The sequence below is a fragment of the Leucopleurus acutus genome, assembly GCF_964270905.1.
Source record: "Leucopleurus acutus genome assembly, chromosome: 9".
NCBI classification, from domain to species: domain Eukaryota; kingdom Metazoa; phylum Chordata; class Mammalia; order Artiodactyla; family Delphinidae; genus Leucopleurus; species Leucopleurus acutus.
In genome coordinates this window covers 94,698,917-94,720,484 of record NC_139144.1, presented here as the reverse complement: position 1 = coordinate 94,720,484, position 21,568 = coordinate 94,698,917, and the positions used below count along the sequence as shown (strand labels likewise).

At 54.3% G+C, this 21,568-nt stretch overlaps 1 protein-coding gene across 4 annotated transcripts; it reads right to left on the bottom strand.

The window, feature by feature from the left end:
• Positions 1-414: 414 nt before the first annotated feature.
• On the bottom strand, positions 415-19,712 carry CLEC2L (C-type lectin domain family 2 member L). Of its 4 annotated transcripts, none has more exons than XM_082845868.1 (6): positions 19,324-19,712; positions 9,845-9,919; positions 7,350-7,516; positions 6,392-6,492; positions 4,699-4,811; positions 1,660-1,798 (listed from the first exon to the last, which is right to left on the bottom strand). In XM_082845868.1, the coding sequence occupies exons 1-5, from the start codon at positions 19,511-19,513 to the stop codon at positions 4,700-4,702; spliced, it is 645 nt and encodes a 214-aa protein (XP_082701994.1). In that variant the 5' UTR covers positions 19,514-19,712; the 3' UTR covers positions 1,660-1,798; position 4,699. The 4 variants fall into 4 exon arrangements, with proteins under 4 accessions (XP_082701992.1, XP_082701995.1, XP_082701994.1 ...); XM_082845867.1 differs by lacking the exon at positions 1,660-1,798 and adding an exon at positions 5,332-5,498 and having other exon boundaries at positions 4,715-4,811; XM_082845866.1 differs by lacking the exon at positions 6,392-6,492 and having other exon boundaries at positions 415-1,798.
• Between the last annotated feature and the right edge of the window lie 1,856 nt (positions 19,713-21,568).

Here is a 21,568-nt window from a genome sequence, read left to right as displayed (position 1 = left end):
ATCTTCCCGGACCAGGACTTGAACCCGTGTCACCTGCATTGGCAGGCGGATTCTTAGCCACTGCGCCACCAGGGAAGCCCAAGATGATAATTTTTAAGCACTTACTATGGGCCAGGCACTTTGTATGAATGGCTGGCCCTAATAAGCTCTTAACTAGTGTTCATTGTTACTACAATTTTGTCCTAGATGTGTATGTCTTTATTCAAATGGAATCTGTGCTCTAGACTACAGGACCCTAAAGCACATTGCAAGGCAGTTGAGCATCTTATCTTTTTCTCTAAAACATCTGCAAGTTTGCATACTTTTTGTGGGCAGCTGGACTGGCAGTACAGATTTCTGAGATCAGAGACAGCATGGTGTAGAAGAAGGAGCCCTTGAACTAGGAGTCAAGATCAGTTTAGGTCAACACACGTTTATTGAGCACCTTTAGTATGTACCAGGCGCTAGAGAATAAAGGGGCGTGAGAGTGGATCCCTGCCCTCTAGGGGCTTACACTTCTGCGTGGATGGTGGACAGGTAAACGAACAAAGCATGATACGTGCAATAATAGTATCAACAACGAATAGAGGAGCCACAAGACCTGAGATCTAGCTCTGCCACTAGATGCGTGGCTAGATGCGTGACCTTGGACGTGTTATTTAACCTCTCGTGGTCTCATGGATAGTGAGAATGGGGTCGATAATTTCTAATCCCTGAAATTCTAACATCTACAGTTCTCAAAACCCTGTGAGGTAGGCAGGGCAGGCACGATTTCTACTTTATATTAGAGGTGAAGCCTGGGGTCAGGGAGGTTGAGCACAGCAGCCTGAGCTACACATCTGCCTGTTGGTAGAGCTGGCCCCAGACTAGACTCGGGCAGGTCTTCTGAGTCAGGCAAAGTGTGTGTCCACTCCAGGCTGAGACGGGGGATCTCTGATGGGCACGGCAGGAGGTTTTCTGGATGACCCCTGTTTGAATCTCATACTTGCTCCCAGTTTGGAGTTCTTTACGGACTAAGGAAAGAGCAGTTACCTCCTCTACCTCCACCCCCTCCTGATGTAAATACAGCAGACAGTGGGCATTTCTGAAAACCAGGTCGTCTTTCACAAACAGCACAGTGATGTTAGCATAATTATCCTGGTGACCACAGGAATCTTCAGCCGCCAACCGCAGTCACTGATGGAAACCCTCCCCGGGCCTGGTTTCCACTCGCAGCCAGCTCCTTGCCCTCGCCGGCTGGGCTCTGTGTATGATGCAGAGGATGTTCTGGAGGCGAAGGCAGCTCTCCCTCCCTCACGGCCCGGATGCTCCCTGTCACCTCCACTCAGCCCGCCCAGCATCTGCGTGCTTAGGGAATGTGAGCGAGCTAACTTAACTGAAGCAAAACAAACTAAAGAGTGCATCTTGCCGGGCCTCTAAAACCATGCCGCGCCCACCAAAGCCAAAAAGCCGCGCCCGCCAAAGCCAAAAAGACCAGCCTCTTATGATGGCCGGCCACTGCTGTCTCCCACCGTGGCAAAGAGTTTCAGAGATGACATTTGGGGGCAACCTTATTGTCGTATACAAAAATTTTTTTGAGCACATGCTGTGTGTGCTACAAAGAGGCCAGTGACACATAATCGCTGCTATCCAGGGGCTTATAGTCAGATGCCAAGAGCGGTCAGATGACTTTAGAGATGAGTCACAGATGAAAACTTCCGAGAGACTCCGGAGGTGTGAGAGGAGGCTCAGTCTTAAGTGCTGGAGTTGCTGGGGTGAGGGAGTGGTCACTGAGGGCTGCCGCTGTCCTGGAAGGAGTCCCAGGGAGCTCGAGCTGGGCCTTGAAGGGAGAGAAGGACGGAACTCAGTATTTGCATTACCCCCTCCCTATGGGAAATTCACCTGAAAACCATACGACGGCGATAAAAGTGCACAGGAAAAAAATCGCCTGTGGGCACCCCACGTCCTCTCCCAAGGTGGCCCCTTCCACCCCGCCTCCCCTTCCACCACCTCCTAGGCCTGTGATGTACAGCAGTAGAGCAAGTCCCTTAACCGCCCTGAGCCTGCGTCCTCATCTGTAAGGTTGTAGGAGGGTTTACTAAGCAAACACTAGTGAAACCCACCAGCACGGCAACAAACGCTACCTCCAAGTGAGTCCTCCTGCAAAAAAAAACCCCGTCCCTCCATCTTCACAAAGGACGTCTGAGGGTGACCTGGTGTGCGTGCTCCAGCCTTCTACCCGCATCCTGCCGGCTCCAGGGGCTACGCCGAGGACAGGGCTGCCGTGCGGGGTCAAATTCACCCAGGGCGCAGCCGCCCAGGCTCCCAGCCAAGCACCTTCTCAACTCCAGGGGCAAATCCTCCAAAGGGGCTGAGGTGTGGGGCTGGAGTAAGGGTGGCCCCTTGGGCCTGCCCCCAACACCTCCTCCTACGCTCCACAGAGGGGGGGGGCCAGCTTGAGCTCCGAAACCGGCAGAGCGTCCGGCCTCCGTGCTGCCACCTGTGGCCGCCGGCCCCAACTGCACCCGACTCCGCGGCCCCGCCCACCCAGCCTGGCTCCGCCCGCGTGGGAGGTGCGGGTGCCTGGTTGGTGTATAACCTTTGGAAGAATACTCAACGTTTCTGAAGTTTGGCGTGCCAGTGTTTTGTTTTGGTCTTCCTTGTCGGAACAGATAAGAGAGCTCTTAAAACACCCATGACCTTGGGTCAGAGTTCCTCTTAGCTCTACCGGACTTAGAATTGTTGTGCGGTCCCAGGGCAAGCCCAAGGCTAGAGAGCTCATCTGCCAGTGTGCCTTGAGGCAGCAGGCTGCGCATATTGAATGAGAACTAAGATCCCAGTGGCCCGGGTTCCTCGGTCCCTGCCGTCCCACACTGCTCCCTCCCCACCCACGTCGTGGCGCCCTTTTTCCCGTCGGAACCCACAGGACAGGATGAGAGCACAGCTCTAGCCCACCCCGTCCAGGACGTTTTGTCACCCGTGGCAGCATTACGTGCCTCAGGGTCTTTCTGAGAGACTTAAATGAGGTGCCACGTGGAAAGCAATGAGCCCATCTTTGAGGGGAAGATACTGGTGAGAACTGGCGTGAGGGAGAGACGCCCTCCCACTTAGCACCCGGACCCCTGACCAACCCAAGCAGCAGTAGCAGCAGCTGACCACTTCCTCAATCCCAGCCCCTCAACACACTTCCCCACAGGGGCTGGGAAGGCAGTGGGCTCCCGCCACCCCTCCACAGGCCGCACTGAATTCCCTTAGCTTCTTTATTGCACACTCAGGTTCCACGCTGGCTTTCCCGTAAAGATAAAATATGAAACCACAAAATCCCCAGATTTTACTAAATACCTGGAAAGCTTTCAAAAAGCTCAACGAACCCAAGCTGACAGTTTTGTCTGAAAACTGACAGTAAAAGGACTGAGCCGAGCAGAGCAGGACCTGTTTCCTTGTGAGCCATTTTCTGAAGATGGGCCGGGACCCAGATTCACACACGCGGCTCCCACGCAGGCTGGCTGTGTCTCACCCGGCCACGGCTTGCTCTGGGCTCCACGTGTGTGCATTGGAGAGGGTGGCACCTGCAGCCCCTGTAGGCCCAGGGGAACCGCCAGCCCCCCCCCAACACCCCTGTCCCCGCTTCCTCTCCAGGCAGACCAAGGGGGCACAGGAAGGGGCCCCAGCACCTGCACAAACTCTTAACCGGCCCAACATGAACATCATCTCTTCTCCGTGGCTCATCCTCCTGCTTTCTTCACCCCATCTTCCCCTAAGGCAGAATAAGCCATCCTTCAACTGGGTTCCAGAACGTTCTAGTGCTTTCCAAGCTGTTTCCTCTGCTCCCTGTGCGCTCCTTGGGGGACAAAGCTGTGGGTCCCCATGCCTAGTGTGGCGTCTGGCACGAAGTAGGTGTGGATCAATGTTTGTCACGCTGAGTTGAATAGTAATGAAGGAACCAGATGGAGCACACCCCTCAGACATCTGAGAATAACTCAGTGGCCTGGCAACATTAAACGGTGCCCTGAGGCCACAGAGTGTGTTTTTGGCCTGGCTTGCTACACATGCCGCCTGCCACACCGGTGCCTCTTGGTCATGTCCCTCCAAGGACGGGCACCCAGAGACATGCCCCTCCCCCAAGCCATGATCCTGGAACAAATGGCAGCCGACTTCTCTGGATGCCAGTCGTCTCTTTAGTCCATCAGTGACCAACACGGCAGCACCACAGACACAGCAGGGGCCTGCCTGAGACCCCAGGCGAGGCAAGGACGTTGGATGCTGGGCCCAGGCGAGGGGGCTTCCCTTCTGGCCTCCCCAGCAACCAGGAGAGAGATGCATGGGGAGGGGGCCCGTCTGTGTGGACAATACCGCAGCCTGTCAGCCCCCAGCCTTCCTCAGAGCACCAGGGCCTCCGGAGGAGGGAATGTTCCAGGGTAGGGCCAGGGAGGGACTTGTTGGGGTGACTAAGGGTGGACTCTGAATTTGAGCGGGGGCTGTGTGCCCTCGTGGGCATGCGTGAGCGTGTCAGTGTGCATGTGTGGCTGAGGACAGATGCCTGCTGTACTACCGACTCATGGGATTTGACTACCGGGCCACAGGACCTGCCTGGGGCCAAGGAGACCAGGGACCAAGACTCCGGGGCCTGGGGGAGCGCCCAGGGGCAGAAGGCAACCTCCTCACTGCTTCGCTTGGAGACGAGCCCGGGGCTGGCAGGCCTCGGAGGCTGGCTGGAGGGCCGCCCCTGGCCTGACCCACCTCATGTGTAGGCCATCTTGCTGCACACCCAGGGCCGGGTCATCAAACACTCCGTCGACACCAGCCTGGTGGGCTCCACGAAGACGCACTCCCCCGGGCCCGAGATGGGGAATCTGTGGCGGGGAGAGAAGAGACCAGGCACTCATGACCTGGCAGACGTGGCCTGTCACTGGGCAGCCCCAGAGGCCCTATGACTTGTCCTTCCCTCTGGAGCGGCCTTCCGGGACAGTCGGCCCCCACAGACCTTGCTAGCGTGGCTCCTGTCACCTCCAGACAGTGCATCACGGCTCCAGCCCCCCAGTGATGCCCACGGGTGTTTCTGGGACGCACCCTGCACTCCTCCATCCGGCTCCGCCATTCCTGTCGGGCTCAGCTCACTCATCCCAGGAACCCGGGGCCCCGTCTAGGACCACACTCCACACACCCACCTTCCCCACAGCGCCCTGCCTGCACCTCCTGTGTCTAGCACAGGGCGGGTTCTCCCTGCCTAACATCATCCCTTTTGAATCTCAACACTTCTTCTTCACCTCATCTGGTCACCCTGACCTGAGCCCCCTGCCAAGGCTGGAGCTGGGGTCTCATAAGAGAGGGCATCAGAAGGACCCCAAGAGGGAGAAGGGGGGCCAGGACCACCTCAATGTCAGAGAAGCGTGGCCCCACGGCCCGCTGGTTGTCAGGTAGTCAGCGCTCTGGGGACCCCAGCCTCCAGAGCTCCCTGGGTTCCGGGAGCAGGAAGCTTCCAGAAGGGGAGAGGTGGGAGCAGCAAGGTCAAGACGTTCTCAGCAGCTCTAAGAACAGATCTGGGATGAGGGCAGGACAAGGAAAGAGAAGGAAAAAAAAAAAAGAAAACAAGGAAGAGGCAGTGAGGACAAAGACAGGTGCGGGAGACAGGGAAGGAGTTGTCACGGGCCGCGGTTCACGTCAGGTCAGCAGCTGTGCCCCCGCCCGGCTCCTCGGGCCTAGTCCTCCAGCCTTAGAGTCTACATCAGGAGCTGAGGTTCTCACTCCCCTGTGTGTGCTGCTCTGCGTCTCCCTAAGCCTAAACTGCCCCTACACCCACGACTCCTGCCACCATCGCCCCACAAACAGTCCCTGGCTTGTGCAAAGCCCAAAACCCACCAACCCATCACACACTCCCTGCCATACCACGTGGGCCACACAAATAATACCACCACTGCACACACCACCAACACCCTCAATAGGTGTTTTCTCTAAGGGAACCCTCCTGGTGCCCAGGGTTCAGATCCCATTTCTCCCACAGTGACAATGTTTAGGTGACACGTGGCTGCCCAGAACAGAGGCCCCGCCTCCCACCCTCCCTTGCAGTCAGGTGTGGCCGTGAAGCTAAGTTCTGGCCAACGCAGAGGGATGTCCAGGGCATGTCCTCCCTTTCCCTGAGCCACACTGAGCCGTGCAGATGGACTGGGGAGCCACAAGATGGAAAGAACCCGGGCCCTTTCCAGCAGCAGGAAGCTCTGTTGCCTACGTGGAGCAGGGCCACCAAACCAGGCTGGACTTTACCAGGGAGAGAGTAGTAAAGCCATTATCATGACTGCGTCTCTGTCCCGCACCCCTGACCCTAGAGGTGAGTGGCTCCAGCTGGCATAAAACCAGGTTCTTCAGGAGGTGCGTCCCGGAGGCTATGGCTTCCCCGGTCTAAGCTCCTTGGCCAGAAGATGAAGCCTCAGCTCACGTGTCTGGGTCAAATGGGTCCCCGTTGACCCAGTGGAATTCGTCCCCCACTCTGCGCAGACCAATCCAGGGCTCCCTCCGTGTGAACTTGAACATGAATTCCTGCACCAAGGAAAGAGGGAAACCTCAGAGGTGCGGTCTCCTGACTGCTCACACGTCCCCAGACTAACCTCAGCTTGGAAGACTGGCTCCCAAGATGCACAGACATGGAGAGGGTGACGCCTCACTGCATCCCAAGAGTGAGGAGCTGGGGTTACAGACACCCTGCGCTCACGTGGAGCTGCCTGCAATGGCCTCCAAGGGACCCGGGCTCTGGGAGTGCACCACTGGGCCAGGAAGCCTGGAACAGGGTTTGTCTCCTAGCTCAGTGGGCCAGCATGCCTGCGTTCCTCACTTTCAGGAAGCCTGGAACTGCCTACTTGATGGGTTATCTGGGACACATCTCAAAGCTCAGGCTGGATGTCCTTCTCCCCGCATATTCCTGGGCCGTTCTCTGCCGAAAGGAGCTATCAGACTGTGTATCAGAGAAAAACAGAAGCGACTTCGATTTTCTGCTAATTTGGATGCATGAACTGTTGCCCTCAAAACCCAAAATGGCCAAGGGACCCACTAATTGTGTTTCTTTCACATTTCTAGTGATATACCTGTGTTAAATGAGAGCTCAGGCCCTGATTTGGACTAGCAGAAGAAGCCAACGCGATTTTTCATTTCACAAGTGCAGGTATAATGTGTAATGCTCACGCTTCAGTACTGAGTTGAGCTCAGCAAACCGGCCTCGGGTGGACATAGTTGGCCTTGACAATAGCAGTGGAAACAAGAGCCCCTCGTGGACCTGCTCAGACCCCATGGAGCCCACCTGCACCCCCCACCCCAGGCTGTGCTCTGGAAACAGGTCACAGGGGACACCAGGTCCTTGGGGCAGGGCTGTCCCCGAAGGTCCCCGCCCCACCAGCACGCACCAGCTCCTTCTGGCTCTGGATCACAGCCAGCGCCGCCTCGTGGCCGTGACAGTACTGCCTGCCCGTGTTCCAGTCTCTCGGTTCCTCAGAAAAGAAGTAGCATTTCCTTCCGTAGAGCAGCCAGTCCTCCGGGCAGGGCGCCTCGCACTTGATGCAGCCCTTGGAAGCTGCAGGGAAGAGGGGTCAGTATCCACCAGCACAGCGGGCCTCTGTGCGGCCCCCCAAGCTCCCCGCCACTCCCTCCACCTGCCTCCACCTTGGTGCCCATCAGCCACGTGCCCCAGGGGAGCGCCTGTCACAGTCCCTGGCAGGTAAAAGGCTGGTGGCTAAATGAGTAAGGAAGAGGAATTTGGGACACTGGCGGGGACACCGCCCCGAGGGGAAGTGACAGCAGGTTAGGTCCCTGGGTTAAGCTCTCCTCTCTCTCCCCGAACTCCCCGAGGCGTGGAACCCGAGAAACTTGGACTTGGAAGGGACCTGGGGGCCATGCGTCCTCTCTCTCCAGCCAGGGTGGGAACCTTCCCGATGGGCCTGCTCTCACTGGCCACACCCTCATCAGCTAACACTGCTGAATTGCTGGAAAGATCCTTTGCAATTTTTGAGTTCCAACCTGCCTTCCCATGACCTGGAACCTGTGGGTCCAGGATCTGCCTCTGGAGTGACCCGGACACACCTGGTCTGTCTTCCACCTCCTACTTGAAGAAGGACCCCTGCCTCCCCTCTTCCAGGATTGAACAGACACCGTCCCTTCCACAGTCCCTTGCAGGGACTCCAGAGCCTTCTCCATCCTGCCCGGCTCAGTACGGTGTGCCCACATCACCAGTGAAATGCTGCCACCAGAACAGGCTGGGACACGTCAGCTGTGGTCCACCACCCAGCAGTGATCACCGTACCCCTTCCAGCTGCTGTGGGTTTTCCAGTCTTCAGATGCTCCAGTGAGAAGAATCTGCTTATATGTGCCTGTGTGCACTTTTCTGGGAAGGAGGCCCAGAACTTCCATGAGATTCTCTAAGCCTCCTTGCCAAAAGGAATTCAGCCATACTCTCCAACTATTTTCCTATGATCTCTTCCTAAGCCAGGTCTCCCCTGTCCAGGACATGTGTAAATCACATTGAAATCCAAATGCAGGATCTTGTGTTTATTTCTTCCACAGTCATCTCAATCACATTGGCTCATTTGAGTTTCTGAAGATAAATTTTAATCTTGATTTCTTTTTCATCTGTCATATTGAGCACCCCTCTTTGAAGTGTTTCACCTGCAGATTCCGTAAGCATATTTTTTTGTTTGTTCTCATACAAGAGATTGACTAAAATGTAGACCAGGACAGAGGCAAGAACAAGTCCATGGTACTCGAGCCCCCAAGGGAGCTACCACCACACCAACACCAGTTTATTAATGGGCACTCTGGCATGCCTGCTCGATGAGCTCCAGGCCCACTTAGACCTACGGGCCATGCATTCCCACGAGGATCTCCAGGGACTCTGTTGCGTTTTACCGCAATCTCAGTATGCTGTGTTTACACATTGCCCTGTCCTCCCAACCTAGCAATAGAACAATTTGATTTGTAACGATTAGTCTAGGTGAACCCAGGCTCACCCCAGCGCTCGTCACATTCCTTGCTAAGTACTCACAGCTCCCTGTGTAGCCTGCATGCCCTACAGGTGAGGGTTTGGTAGGAGGAATTGATGTTATCAGTGGATTTTCCTCCCATTTTGAGGTCTTAGGGTGCTTCTCGAAGATGAAAGACAGAGGTCTTGAAGTCACTTTGCAAACCCTTCAGAAGCCATGACGTACTTTGACTTGAATCCATTAAATGCAGCAAATCCCAGGGTCATATAGCCTCGCCTCCCTTGCTTAGTAGCAGTTTCCCCTTTTGCATTCCTCCTTCACCCCTTTCAGTCCTACCTGCCACTCCGTGTTTCTCAGGCCTCTCCCCCTTGGAATGCTCTGGTCCCTCTACCTCCTGCTCTCTAGGAAACTATTCATTCTTCAGGGGTTAGCACATGTGTTCCCCACCTCTGGGAAGCCCCCAGGCAGTAACACCTCTGCCACTGGGCAGGGAAGTTGATGTCATACATTTAAAAAAATCTCCAACACTTAGCCCAGGGCCTGACACACAGCCGGGCTCAATAAATGTTTGTTGAGTGAGTGAATGAGATCTCTAAGGCCCTTAACCCCAAACCGTCTCCTTCAAGAAGCATTACGTGACTAACACACACCAAGTTTGTTCTGCATTCCCGAAGCATTTTTGTGAACGTACCTAAGTTAACATCTCCACTTTCGCTGCACGGCTTAGCAAAGAGGACAGGTATAGTCGATGTGTGAATGTACTATTTTAGGCTAAAATCTCATCTAGAACCAACACTCTATTTCCTATTTACTTTGACCCCACAGAATTGGCGGTATGTCTGGAACCTTTCTTTACCTAATTAGACATGCTTTTGACAAGGTGTGTAGGAACTGAATTGCATAAATGCTCTGACATCTATGCTCACCCAATATGCTCATCACCACCAGGATGGCGAACAGAAGCACTGCGATGGCCCCCAGCAGGAGACGCGTGGTGGTGTCTGAGGAGAGAGAAAGGGGTTATTACCTGGCACGTCCCCACCACCCATCCCCACCTCCAGCCCCAAGTCCTGATAGTGAGAAGGTCTGGGGCTGTGTTTGAACAAGCCCTCCAGGAGACTCTGATGCCGCAGTCTGAGGTGCCGTTCTAAAGCACGGGTCTGTCTGATTCTGCGATCCCCCTGCTTAAGAACCCTCCCTCCGGGGCTATGCACTTGAACTCCTTCTGTGGCTGTCGGAATTTTCCAATCTTTCATCTCCTGCTGCTTCTCTACCTCATCCCTGGTTTCAGCCAGACGGACTCCTTGAAATACCCGAGTCCGTCCTCACAGCCCTTCAGCTGGGTCTTTGCTCCCGAATTTCTTCTCCTCCACTGCAGTCTCTTGAAATCCTGCCCCACACCCTCCATTCTCTTCACGAAAGCTTTCCCGATGCTCTGGCTTCTCCCTTTTAAATTTACATTTATTGTTCTCACCTAAAATTTTAATTTGATGTTTAATGAAAGAACCCTTTTAGACTTCAGACACAGGGTCTTTGAAAGGTTTTTTGTGATAAAATATACATAACATAAAAGTTGCCATCTTAACCATTTTTAAGTGTGCAATTTGTGGCATTAATTATATTCACAAGGTTGTGCACTGTGAATTTGCAAAATTCCACTGTCTATTTGCAAAATGTTTTCATTACCCCAGACAGAAACTCTGTACCAATTAAGCATTAACACCTCATTCCCACCTCCTTCCAGCCCCTGGTAACCTCTAATCTGCTTTCTGTCTCTATAAATTCACCTATTCTAGGAACCTCATGTAAGTGAAATCATACAATATCTGTCCTTTTGGGTCTGACTTCTTTCACTTAACATAATGTTTGCAAGGTTCATCCATGTCGCAGCACATCAGAATTTCATTCCTTTTTTATGGCTGAATAATATTCCATTGTATAATTATATACAGTTTGTTCATCCGTCCATCCATTGACAGACACTTGGGCTATTTCCATCTTTCGGTTATTGTGAATAATGCTGCTATGAACATTGGCAAATATCTGTTTAAGTCCATTTTCAATTCTTTTGGGTATATACCTAGGAGTGGAATTGCTGGATCATATAGTAATTCTACATTTAACTTTTTGAGGAACCACCAAACTGTCTTCCACTGCTGCTGCACGATTTTGCATCCTACCAGCAATGCCAACGCACAAGTGTTCTAATTTCTCCATCTCTTCACCAACACTTGTTAGTTTCCATTTTTGTTTGTTATAGCCATCCTAGTAGGTGAGAACTCCCTTTCTATTTTTAACCATTTTTAAAACCTTTTAAAAGTTATATGTGGGGGCCTCCCTGGTGGCGCAGTGGTTGAGAGTCCGCCTGCCGATGCAGGAGATGCGGGTTCGTGCTCCGGTCCGGGAAGGTCCCACATGGCGTGGAGCGGCTGGGCCCGTGAGCCATGGCCCCTGGGCCTGCGCGTCTGGAGCCTGTGCTCCGCAACGGGAGAGGCCACAACAGTGAGAGGCCCGCGTACCGAAAAAAATAAAAATAAAAAGTTATATGTGTGTATAGATGAAAGAAGTGTCTCCACAGCCCAGTGCTGGGCTGTCCACCATTACTCACCCATGACGAGCTAGGTACCAAAATCAAGAGGAAGTATCTAGAAACCTACAGCAATTCAGCATTGCTGTGACATCCAAGTGCCTGATACTGTTTCTAGTAATTTGTCTGTATTGTACTTCACAACCAATTGGGAAAAGAAACCTGGTCCTTTATCAAGATCTGAAAAGCAACAGATCTGAAGTTAAGAAATTCTATCAGCTTCACTAGACAAACTAACAACCAAAGAACATTGCCCCTTCCACAGAGGCAACTACTTCCAACCCTTTTAGCTAATTCTTTTGGTATTTACCTCCAAATCTCTAAAAGCTTTGCGTATGTCAATACTTTTTGACTTTTCTATTTAAGACACTACTTATTAACTTCCCGCAGTAATGAGGAAGATTTAATTCTCTGCATGACTGTCCCCATCCTGACCACTCACACACTCCCTGCTCTCTCAACATCATAGTTTGTGTTACACTGATCATTAGGTGTTCTTTTCGTAGGGCAATGTAAATGCCACTCCCAGGAAAGCTATGCAGTGTATTATGATCTCTATTTCTACGCAACTCCTTGTTTCCCTGTAATTAATCATTTTCCTTTGCTTACACTTCTGTGCGCTCATCATTATTTCAACTTCAAAACTCCTTCAAGCTGATGAGGCAAAATCAGGAATTCTACTTCACCTTTGGCTCAGTCTGCACAGGCTGCGCTGCCAAAAACCACAGACTGGGCGCTGAGGCAACAGACACTCCTCTCTCGCAATTCTGGAGGCAAGGAAGTCCAAGATCAAGGTACCAGCAGACTCCATTCTTGGTGAGGGCCCCCAGGATGGGATTAGTGCCCTTATTAGAAAAGGAAGAGCCACCAGAGAGGAGAGAGGAAGCCCTCATATCCACTTTGCCTTTGCTATTTCCTGAAGATTTTTTTCAACTTTATCTTCCCACTCTCTACTGAATCTTTTATTTCTACAATTATTTTTAACTGCTAAGGTTTTTTTGGGTTTGTTGATGCTGTTCCCTGAATACTCCCTCTTAAAACATCCTGTTCTATTTTTTTTTTTTTTTTTCTTTTGCGGCACGCGGGCCTCTCACTGTTGTGGCCTCTCCCACTGCGGAGCACAGGCTCAGCGGCCATGGCTCACGGGCCCAGCCGCTCCGCGGCATGTGGGATCTTCCCGGACCGGGGCACGAACCCGTGTCCCCTGCATCGACAGGCAGACTCTCAACCACTGCGCCACCAGGGAAGCCCCCTGTTCTTATTTTAATGATGCAAAATTTTCTCTTATCTCTCTGAGGATATTACTGATAGCTTTTTAGGGTTTTTTTTGGGGGGGAGGGGGGCTCCAGAGGGGGTGGGGGAGCGGTGGGCAGAAAGTTTAATCTGTATAATCTCTGTCTTCTCCAAACTGTTTTTTTTTTTCCTGTTCATTTGTCTTGATCTCTAGCTTCCATGTCAGAGACTTTCCTCAGATGTCTGGGGATCCTTGGTTATTTGTTCATGATTAAGGCAGGAGGAATAGGACTTCACTGGCACCTCTGAGACAGGAAGGGGGGCTTATTAACTGTGAGGGTCGTGGCAGAGTGACGGGCTGGTCCTCAAGGCTGTTTGTTGACCTCCTTGGGTTTTTCCTCTTGGGTCAGTGTCCCTGGAGACTGCTCTTCTGTTTTCCCTCCTGGAGGGTGTAGGCTTGGCTGGGAAAAGAGGCTAGGAGGCCCCCCTGAGCCCTCAATACATAAATTGCCTTAATTGCTTGCTCTCAAGTGTGTTGGTGTCCGGGGGCCCTCGCTCCCCAGGGCAGAGGGCTGGGGATGGGCTCACAGGGTGGGGAGAGGATGGGGGGATTTGAAGTCTTCCTAACACGTGTTCAACCAGCCCTCCTGATTTCAGCTCCCTCTTCATGCACGGCCGTGCTGACTGGTGCCCCGGTCTCTGCGCTGTGGGGTTCCTGTTTGTGACTCAGGTTGCTCCTCTGCTTCCTGAACTTTCTCAGGCCAGTGGATTCAGTGTCAGTTACACCATCGTTGATCCCTATGTGTTTGTTTGTTTGTTAAATTTATTTATTTATTTTTGGCTGCGTTGGGTCTTCATTGCACCGCCAGGCTTTCTCTAGTTGCGGCGAGTGGGGGCTACTCTTCATTGCGGTGCGCGGGCTTCTCATTGCGGTGGCTTCTCTTGTTGCGGAGCACGGGCTCTAGGCGCACGGGCTTCAGTAGTTGTGGCTTGCGGGCTCTAGCGCGCAGGCTCAGGAGTTGTGGCGCACGGGCTTAGTTGCTACGGGGCATGTGGGATCCTCCTGGACCAGGGCTCGAACCCGTGTCCCCTGCCTTGGCAGGCGGATTCTTAACCACTGCGCCACCAGGGAAGCCCCTCGTTGCTATTGTTTTGTCTCCTGTTCTTGTTATCCTTGTGACCTTTTAAAAATCCCTTTACGGTTGTATTAATGAGCTTTGGAAGAGGAAGAAAATAAACGCAGTCTGCCATCTTTACTTGCAAGTCCAACAGACATCCGGGAGTCCTTCCTATGAGCACGGTCTATACTGGCAAGTGACCAGGAGTCCAGAGGTGGGTGCCTTCCGGCACGGTAAAAACAGAGGCTCACGCCTGCCCTCGAGGGCTGGGCTCCTTCTGTATCTGCTCTGCTGTCCTCAGGGGCAGCTTGTTGTAAGACTAATCCCCTTGAGCTGCGTATGAATCTTGCCTTTCCCTTCTTTATTTTTTTTATTTTTTAATTTTTTTTGGCTGCACTGGGTCTTTGTTGCAACTCGCGCAGGCTTAGTTGCCGTATGTGGGATCTTAGTTCCCCGACTAGGGATCGAACCCAGGCCCCCTGCATTGGGAGTGCAGAGTCTTAACCACTGGACCACCAGGGAAGTCCCTCCTTTCCCTTCTTTAAATGCCTCTCAATCCTCTTCTATAACCCTGGCACTGCAATAAGAGCATAGCATCGTCAGCCACTTCACGGGGGTTCAAATCCCAGCTCTGCCACTTTTTAGTGGCAAAGCTACTTAGCTTCTGTTTTATTTCATTTTCCTCATCTTTCAAATGAAGTCATAATAGTGTCTCCCTCTTAGAATTTTATGAGCATTCAACGTATAGGCCTTAGAGCAGTGCCTGGCACGGTAAGCTCTCCCTCAGTGTTAGCAGTTACCATCATGATGGTAATCGGCCCATGGGCTTCTTTAGGGTGAGGGCAGTGCTTTCCTTACGTCTGGGTTCCTTATAACAGGGCTCGGTCATCGCCTTGCGTGTTACAGAGCACCCACTGATACTAAAGAACACAGAGGGAATCTAGCTACCCTGAATGACAATGCCCTTGGCCGTGCGGATATACACCTGCTTTCAGGGAAAGGGGAGTCTGTGCCTGTGTCTCCGGCATTGCCGGAACTGAGGACTCTCTTCGTTCTCTCATGGGGATAACTGCTCTGGCTGCTGCGCTGTGGACAGAGAGGGTGCGCTACGGAGTCTGACACGCCAAAACAATGTTGTATTAGTTTCCTAGGTTGACGTAACAAAGCACCACAAAGCAGGGGGCTTCAAACACCGGAAGTGTGTTGTCTCGCGGTTCTGGAGGCTAGAAGTCCACGATCAAGTTGTCAGCAGGGCTTTGCTCCCTCTGAGACCTGTAGGGAAATCCTTCCTTGCCTTGTCCTCGTTCGTGCTGGTTGGCTTGCCTTGTCCTCGTTTATGCTGGTTGGCTGGCAGCTGCGTCACTGCAGTCTCGGCCTTCGTCGTCACATCCTTCTCCCCGTGTGTCTCTTTGTCTTCATGTGACCACCTCTTATAAGGACACCAGTCATATTGGGTTAGGAGCCCACCCTGCTCCAGTATGCCCCCATCTGAACTAATTACAACTGCAATGACCATATTTCCAAATAAGGGCAGATTCTGAGGTGCTGGGGAGTTAGGACTTCAACATATCTCTTTGTGGGGGATACAATCCAAGCCGTAACAAATGTCTAACTCAGCAGTCCTTCCTTCTATGCAATGGCCCTTATTAGATGGAGTTTGAGGGTGCAGTTTATTTATGTTATAAATGTATATGACTTAGCCTAATGTTAGAAGGAACAACTGAAAAACACCTGGCACCCAAGCCCAGACAGATCTCCCAACACCCTCATATCCACCGTGCAAAAGAGAATCATAGCTGACGTCTCTAAGTCGCCAGGGCCACGGCCTGGAAAGCATACTCTTGACTGTCACAAACTATCAAATGCAGAGTTTGGTAATTTTTACATTTTTAAGAGGCTTTGCTAAATGCGTGTGTGTGGTTTTGAGCAGGAAGTTGTGGGTTTATGTCTTATCAAGAAACTTTCAACATTAAAAATTCAGAATTGGTGAGCACTGGAAAATCTATAGCCTGAGATTTGCAGAATCACTCTGTCCCCACTCCTGTACCCCCAGGCTGCTTTTCCTCATCCTCCCTACCCCAATGCCAGAAATATTCCCATCTCCCATCACCTCCAGTCTTTCCAGAACCCAGGCGGGAGCTCTGGATCACTTTCCCAGCCTGTCCCCCAAGGCTGAGGGTGGAAGGAAAGGTTAATATCCACAGGGAGAGGACTCAATCAGGAGAATTTCTGTTTGGCTTCCTATTTATAAAGCTAACTGTTCATCGAAGGAGAGTCTTAAAGACCTGGGCTCTAATCCCAGCTTCAGATTTAAGACGTTTTCCACGTCACTTAACCTGTGAAGAGGAAAAAGCGTCTGCCGGAGGTGGCAGGGCTGTCTCAGGAGCGCGGGGAGGGGCGCTACATGCGTCAGAAGCACAATTTGATTCTCTCCAATTAGCCTCCCCAAGCCGCATGTTGGTCAGCTCAGGACAGAGTAAGAGGTTTCACATCAGAGGGCCTCGTGGCAAACCCGACGGGATTTCACGAGTGAGAGAGCAACGTGCATCCTTGGGCAAGACACTTAGCCTCTCTGAGTCTCAGTTTCCTCATATGTAAGATAGGTACAACACTCACCAAGCCCCTGCAAGTGCAGATGTGAGGGTTAAACACGACAGCTATTGTGAGAGCCCCAGCACGGGGCTCGCGCTTTGTAGGTACTCGATAAATATTCGGTACGTGGTGATACAGGAGCACAGGCCCCCTGAGGGTTCAGCTTGGTCAAATCAAGAAGTCCCAAGACAGATGCTTGGCTAAGCAAGGGCTGCAAAACCCCTTGGTCCCCAGGCCTGGCAGACCCCTCATCCCACCACGGGTGTTTCTCAGGGTCTGTGGACTGGGCTGATTATGAGGACTTCAGTTTGGGGCCGGAAGTGGACTCACAGTAGGCAGACGAGCAGTCAAAGGATTTCAGTTGAGCAGTTGGTCATACACTTTCCCTGGGTTCCCTCATCAGGGATGCCGGGCTCTAGGGACTGGGGAAAGGGATCACCTGCACATAGCCTACACCCCAGCACCTTTGTCTGTGTAGCCCCGAGAGGCAGAAACCCTTATCTTGCTTAGCAGATGAAGAAACTGAGGCTCAGACAAGTTTGAAAACCTGCCAGCCCGCTGGCAGTGGAAGGATCTGGCTCAGGCTTACCCAACTCCAGAATCAGTGCTCTTTGCACTGCAGCAGGCTGCCTCAGCCCCTGTCCTGTGATTTCTGCAAGGGCAGGGATGTTCCCAGTGCCTAGAGCTGCGCTGGAACAGTGGGGCCTCCAGGAGTGTTTGTGGGAGGTGAGGAAGAGTGCGTGAATGTGGGGGGATAAGCACACGGCAGGACCCTGGAGAGCACCATCGTGGTCCGAGAGCTCCCCTCTCCCCGCAGGAGACGCGGCGCCCAGGGAACACCGAGGAGATACTCGGGACCAGTGGAGGGGAGGCCCCTGGCAGGGACACAAACTCCACATCCTAAAACTCCTGTGGAAAAGGCCCACAGGCCCCAGATGCTGAGCCCCCAAGGTCCACAGGCACCAGGGTGGGGCTGCTCCTGGTGGACCACGGGAACGAGGACAGGGGCCGGAGGTGCCACGAGACACAGAGCCAGGCCAGGCAGGGAGCCATGTCCAGACAGGCGAGACGAGGCTGGGCCACAGGTGGGCACTGAGCACAGAGTGGGCTAGACTCCACAGCGCCTGGAAGACCCAGTGTCCTGAGAGACCCCCTGGGCCATTTCCTGCCGGGCGTGCGGCTTCTTCTTCAGCCTAACTTGCAGGTGGTCGGCCCAGCCATGGCTGGGAGTGGGAAGCAGAAGGGGCCAAGGTCAGGATGGGAGGTAAGACGGGGGCCAGCCAGCCGGAGGCACTGAAAGAGGCCGCACCACCCCTGAAGTGGCCCCTAAGCCCTGGGGGTTAGAATGAGGTCAGGGCAGCCCCTGGAGAAATGCTTCCGCATGAGCGAGTGGAGAAATACAGGCAAGAGGCGTGAGCAACTTCAAGAAATAACTTGGGCAGGAGGGAAGCAGGGGGTCACAGGCAAATCTAACAGTGAGCCCGAAGGTACACGACAAAGAGAGGGTTTGTCCCCCTTTATTCAGCTCAGCTCTCCCCAGACCGAAGGTCCTCTGCAATGGCTGTCCTACACTGAGTTCCAACATCTTTGCCTCCTTTGTCCCAAATCACCATCCAGGTGTCCAGCTTTCCCCTCAGAGTCTGCACAGCCCCTCCTCAGGCCATCTGTGTCCCTTGGCCTACCAGCCTTTGGGCCAAATGCTGACAGAACTGTCCCCCCCTCTCCCTGCTTGGCCAGGCACCTGCCCTGGCTGGCACTGGTTATGTCCCTCCCCTGACCACGGCCCCGCCTTTCTCACTGACCTGGCCTTGCTCTGACCCCTCTGGGCCACCACCACTTCTCCAAGGGCCCCCCACTGTCTCATTCTATGCTTCAAATCTCTCAACAGCCGCTTCAGACAAAGTCCACACACTTTGGCAAGGCCTGGGTGGCCACTCACGGTCTGGGCCCTCCAGACTCCTCTCTTCTCACCGCGCCTCACCCCGATCCTGGTATTCTGGAGGTCAGTTCCCCACAAGGCACAGGCGAGTCCTCGCCACTTGAGCCCTGAACGTGTCACTCCTCGAGCCTGGTGCACCCATCTTTCTCTTTCCACACCTCCTAAGAGGTCACCTACTCCAGGAAGCCCTCCTTTTCTGACACTCCTTCCCTAATGGTTGGGTGATCCAGGTCCTGGGCTTCCCTAGTTGATGCCATCCAGGAAGGTCCTCGGCCTTTGGACTCCGGGTGTCCAGAGTACCAGCCCTCCGGGCAGCTCCAGCACCTCCCACAACGCACAAGCGGTCACACAAGTTAACTGAACTCATGAACTTGAAATCTGTCTTCCACTTTGGTGACCGCCCCCTTGGCCAGTCAGAGGTCAGGCCGTGAGCCCCTCTGACTGGAAGAGGTAGGTGGGACCCCCGACTCGCAGGGAAGGCCCTCTGGCCGATTCTCCCTCCAGGCACCACCAGCGCCCCATCCCCCAACCCCCTTCTCACGGGGCATTAGCACCGCGTCGGGGTCCATAGCTTTTGTCACTTTGCCCAAAGCACTTTCACTGCTATAGGGTCAAGCCACTCTCTCAGTATGCCTATCGGGTGAGTGCCGGACAGTAACTGTCCCCCTTCACTCATAAGGAAACAGGCTCAGAGCGTGAAACCTGCTCCCAAGGTCAAAGAGGGAGTTAGCTGCAGAGACAGGGTCAAGGTTGAACTATAGGTGGTCCCCAGTTACCTGTTCCCCACCGCCCCACAATGTGTCATCTGATGCCCTGGCAATCCTCCGGGTTCCAGAGTCGCGCTCCCCGCTCTCCCCACCGGGAGACCGGCCAAGGTGACTCTGTCCCGCCTCCCGGGTCCCCGGGCCGGGGGATGGAGGGCCGCTAGGCGCTTACCCTCCAAGGCCGCCTTCCAGCTGGTGCTGCCCTCGTAGCCCGACCCCGATCGCCGCAGCAGCCCCTCGGGACCACGGCCCTCCGCTTCGGCTGGCGAGCGCAGCCTGGGCGCGGCGGGGGCGGGCGCGGGGCGGACGGCGGGGGGCGGCGGCGGCCGGGCCCGCGCGGGGGGCTCCTGGGCCGGCTCCATGCCTGTCGCTGCGCCGCGCCGCGCCCGCGCTCCTGTGCGGAGGTGCGGAGCCCGGCCCGACGCGCACTCTGCGCTCCGCGCGCCCTGCGGGCCCCCCAGGCCGGCCTCGGGTGGACGAGGGTCGGGGCTGGCGCAGGCCGAGGCTGAGCCCGGCTCCCCGCGCCGGACCCGCTGCGCCCGGCGGCCGCCACCGCCTGGGTCCCCGCGCGCCGCGCCTGCCCCGCTGAGCCGCAGCCTCCGCGCAGAGCCGGGGCGGGGGAGGAGGAGCGCGGGGAGGTGCGGCAGGGCGGGCGCAGGGAGGGAGGAGGCTCGGGGCGCGAGGGGACCCCGCAGCCCCGCCCCCCGGCCTCCCGCCCCCTCGGCCGGAGTCCAGATGCTGCGGAGCCGGGAGCGCGGACCCTGGAGCCGGGAGCCCTGGCTTCTAATCCAGGTCCACCTGGCAACCTCCTGCTTGTCCTCTGTTAAAACGGGAATCAAGTTCATGCGGCTCAAGGAAGATGAGGGGCTTTCCTCTGGGCTACCCTGGAGCCAGAGCAGAGGGGTGAGGGCTGTGTCTTCGGCCAGAATCGGCGAGCACGAGAGAGCAAAGTGCCGACGGAGCAACATTTCAGATTCAGTTAACACTGAGCATCTAGTAAGTGCCAGGGGGCTTTACAAACATGAACTGACAACACCCCCAGTTTAGGATGAGGACCGGAATTAGAGAGGTCAAGGGCATTGCTGAAGGCGGCACCGCACGAGCGCACGGTTGTCTGGTTTTCTGACTCCCAGGCCCGGGCTCCCTCGATGGTCTTCACTCGGGCACTCTTTCCGTGGCTGAGCCCGGGCCACCTCCGGCTCCACGCCCAGCCCCACGTCTGCGTCCTCTCTCAGCCCATGATTCCTCATCCTCAGCCTTCCTGCTCTGTCCCCCACCACCAGATCCAATCAGTACCGACTCCTGTGAACCGTCCCTTTCAGAGGCTTCCTTCTCACAGCCCCTCGCCAAGTACAAGTCCATTTCATCTGTCTGGCCGCAGCCTCAGTCTCCTTACGGTCTCCCTCGGCTCTTGCTTCCTCCTGTCTCAGCACCAGAGGCATCTTCCTAAAATGTGAACCTCACCAGTCCTTCAGGGCCCCCTCTACCTGTGGGCTTGGTCCAACTTCTTTTTTTTTTTTTTTTTTTTTGCGGTACGCGGGCCTCTCACTGCTGTGGCCTCTCCAGTTGCGGAGCACAGGCTCCGGACGCACAGGCTCAGTGGCCATGGCTCACGGGCCCAGCTGCTCCGCGGCATGTGGGATCCTCCCGGACCAGGGCACGAACCCGTGTCCCCTGCATCGGCAGGCGGACTCTCAACCACTGCGCCACCAGGGAAGCCCTGGTCCAACTTCTTACAAGGCTACAAGGCCCCTCTTTCAGGCTTCATCTCCTTCTTCCCCTTCTCTGCTGGCCCCAGACACACCCAACTGTGTTCTGTCTTTCCTCCAGGCCAGGAAACATTCTCTCCCCTCTGCCTGAAATACGTTTCCTCTTGGTCCTTCTCATCCCAACCTGTAGCCCCTCACACACCAGTTTGCCCACGTAACGTCTGCTAATGCTTCAGATCACACATCCTCTAGGATGCCACATTCGTTTGGATTCGATTCGGCAGACTGTAAGAGAAGACCCCAAGAGCAAAGGCTTAGACTCGAAAGTCCAATAAAAGAAGTCTGGAGCTGGTCAGCCCAGGACTGGGCTGAGCTCCGAGGTCATCAGGACCCAGTCTTCTTCCCTTGGGCAGTGTTTTTACCACCTTCTAACACACTCCGTGTTCCTGTCTCTAGAGTTCCATCCCAGGTAAACCTGGGTCCTCCTATGTCTCCGGATACAGGCTCCTTTTCTTAGGGTTAGATAATAGGAATGAGTCCTGCCCACAAACTCAGAGGTTGGGGGGAACAATTTTCCTTTTCCTTTAAATTAAGTTAATTGTAACTTCAGGTCACCATCCGCTAAGGTGGTAGCAAATTCCAGCTCATTTTTTAAATTGAGATAAAATTCACCATTTTAACCATTCTAAAGCCTACAATTCAGTGTCT

What these genes read in the sequence shown, in the direction of transcription:
- CLEC2L (XM_082845866.1), bottom strand. Translation starts at nt 19,513, where the DNA reads ATGGAGCCGGCCCAGGAGCCCCCCGCGCGGGCCCGGCCGCCGCCGCCC. An exon ending in GGTGGTGATGAGCATATTGG is followed by an intron (nt 7,517 to 9,844) that starts GTGAGCATAGAT and finishes TCTTCCCTGCAG; the next exon opens with CTTCCAAGGGCTGCATCAAG. An exon ending in TCCAGAGCCAGAAGGAGCTG is followed by an intron (nt 4,812 to 7,349) that starts GTGCGTGCTGGT and finishes TCCCCGCCACAG; the next exon opens with ATTCCCCATCTCGGGCCCGG.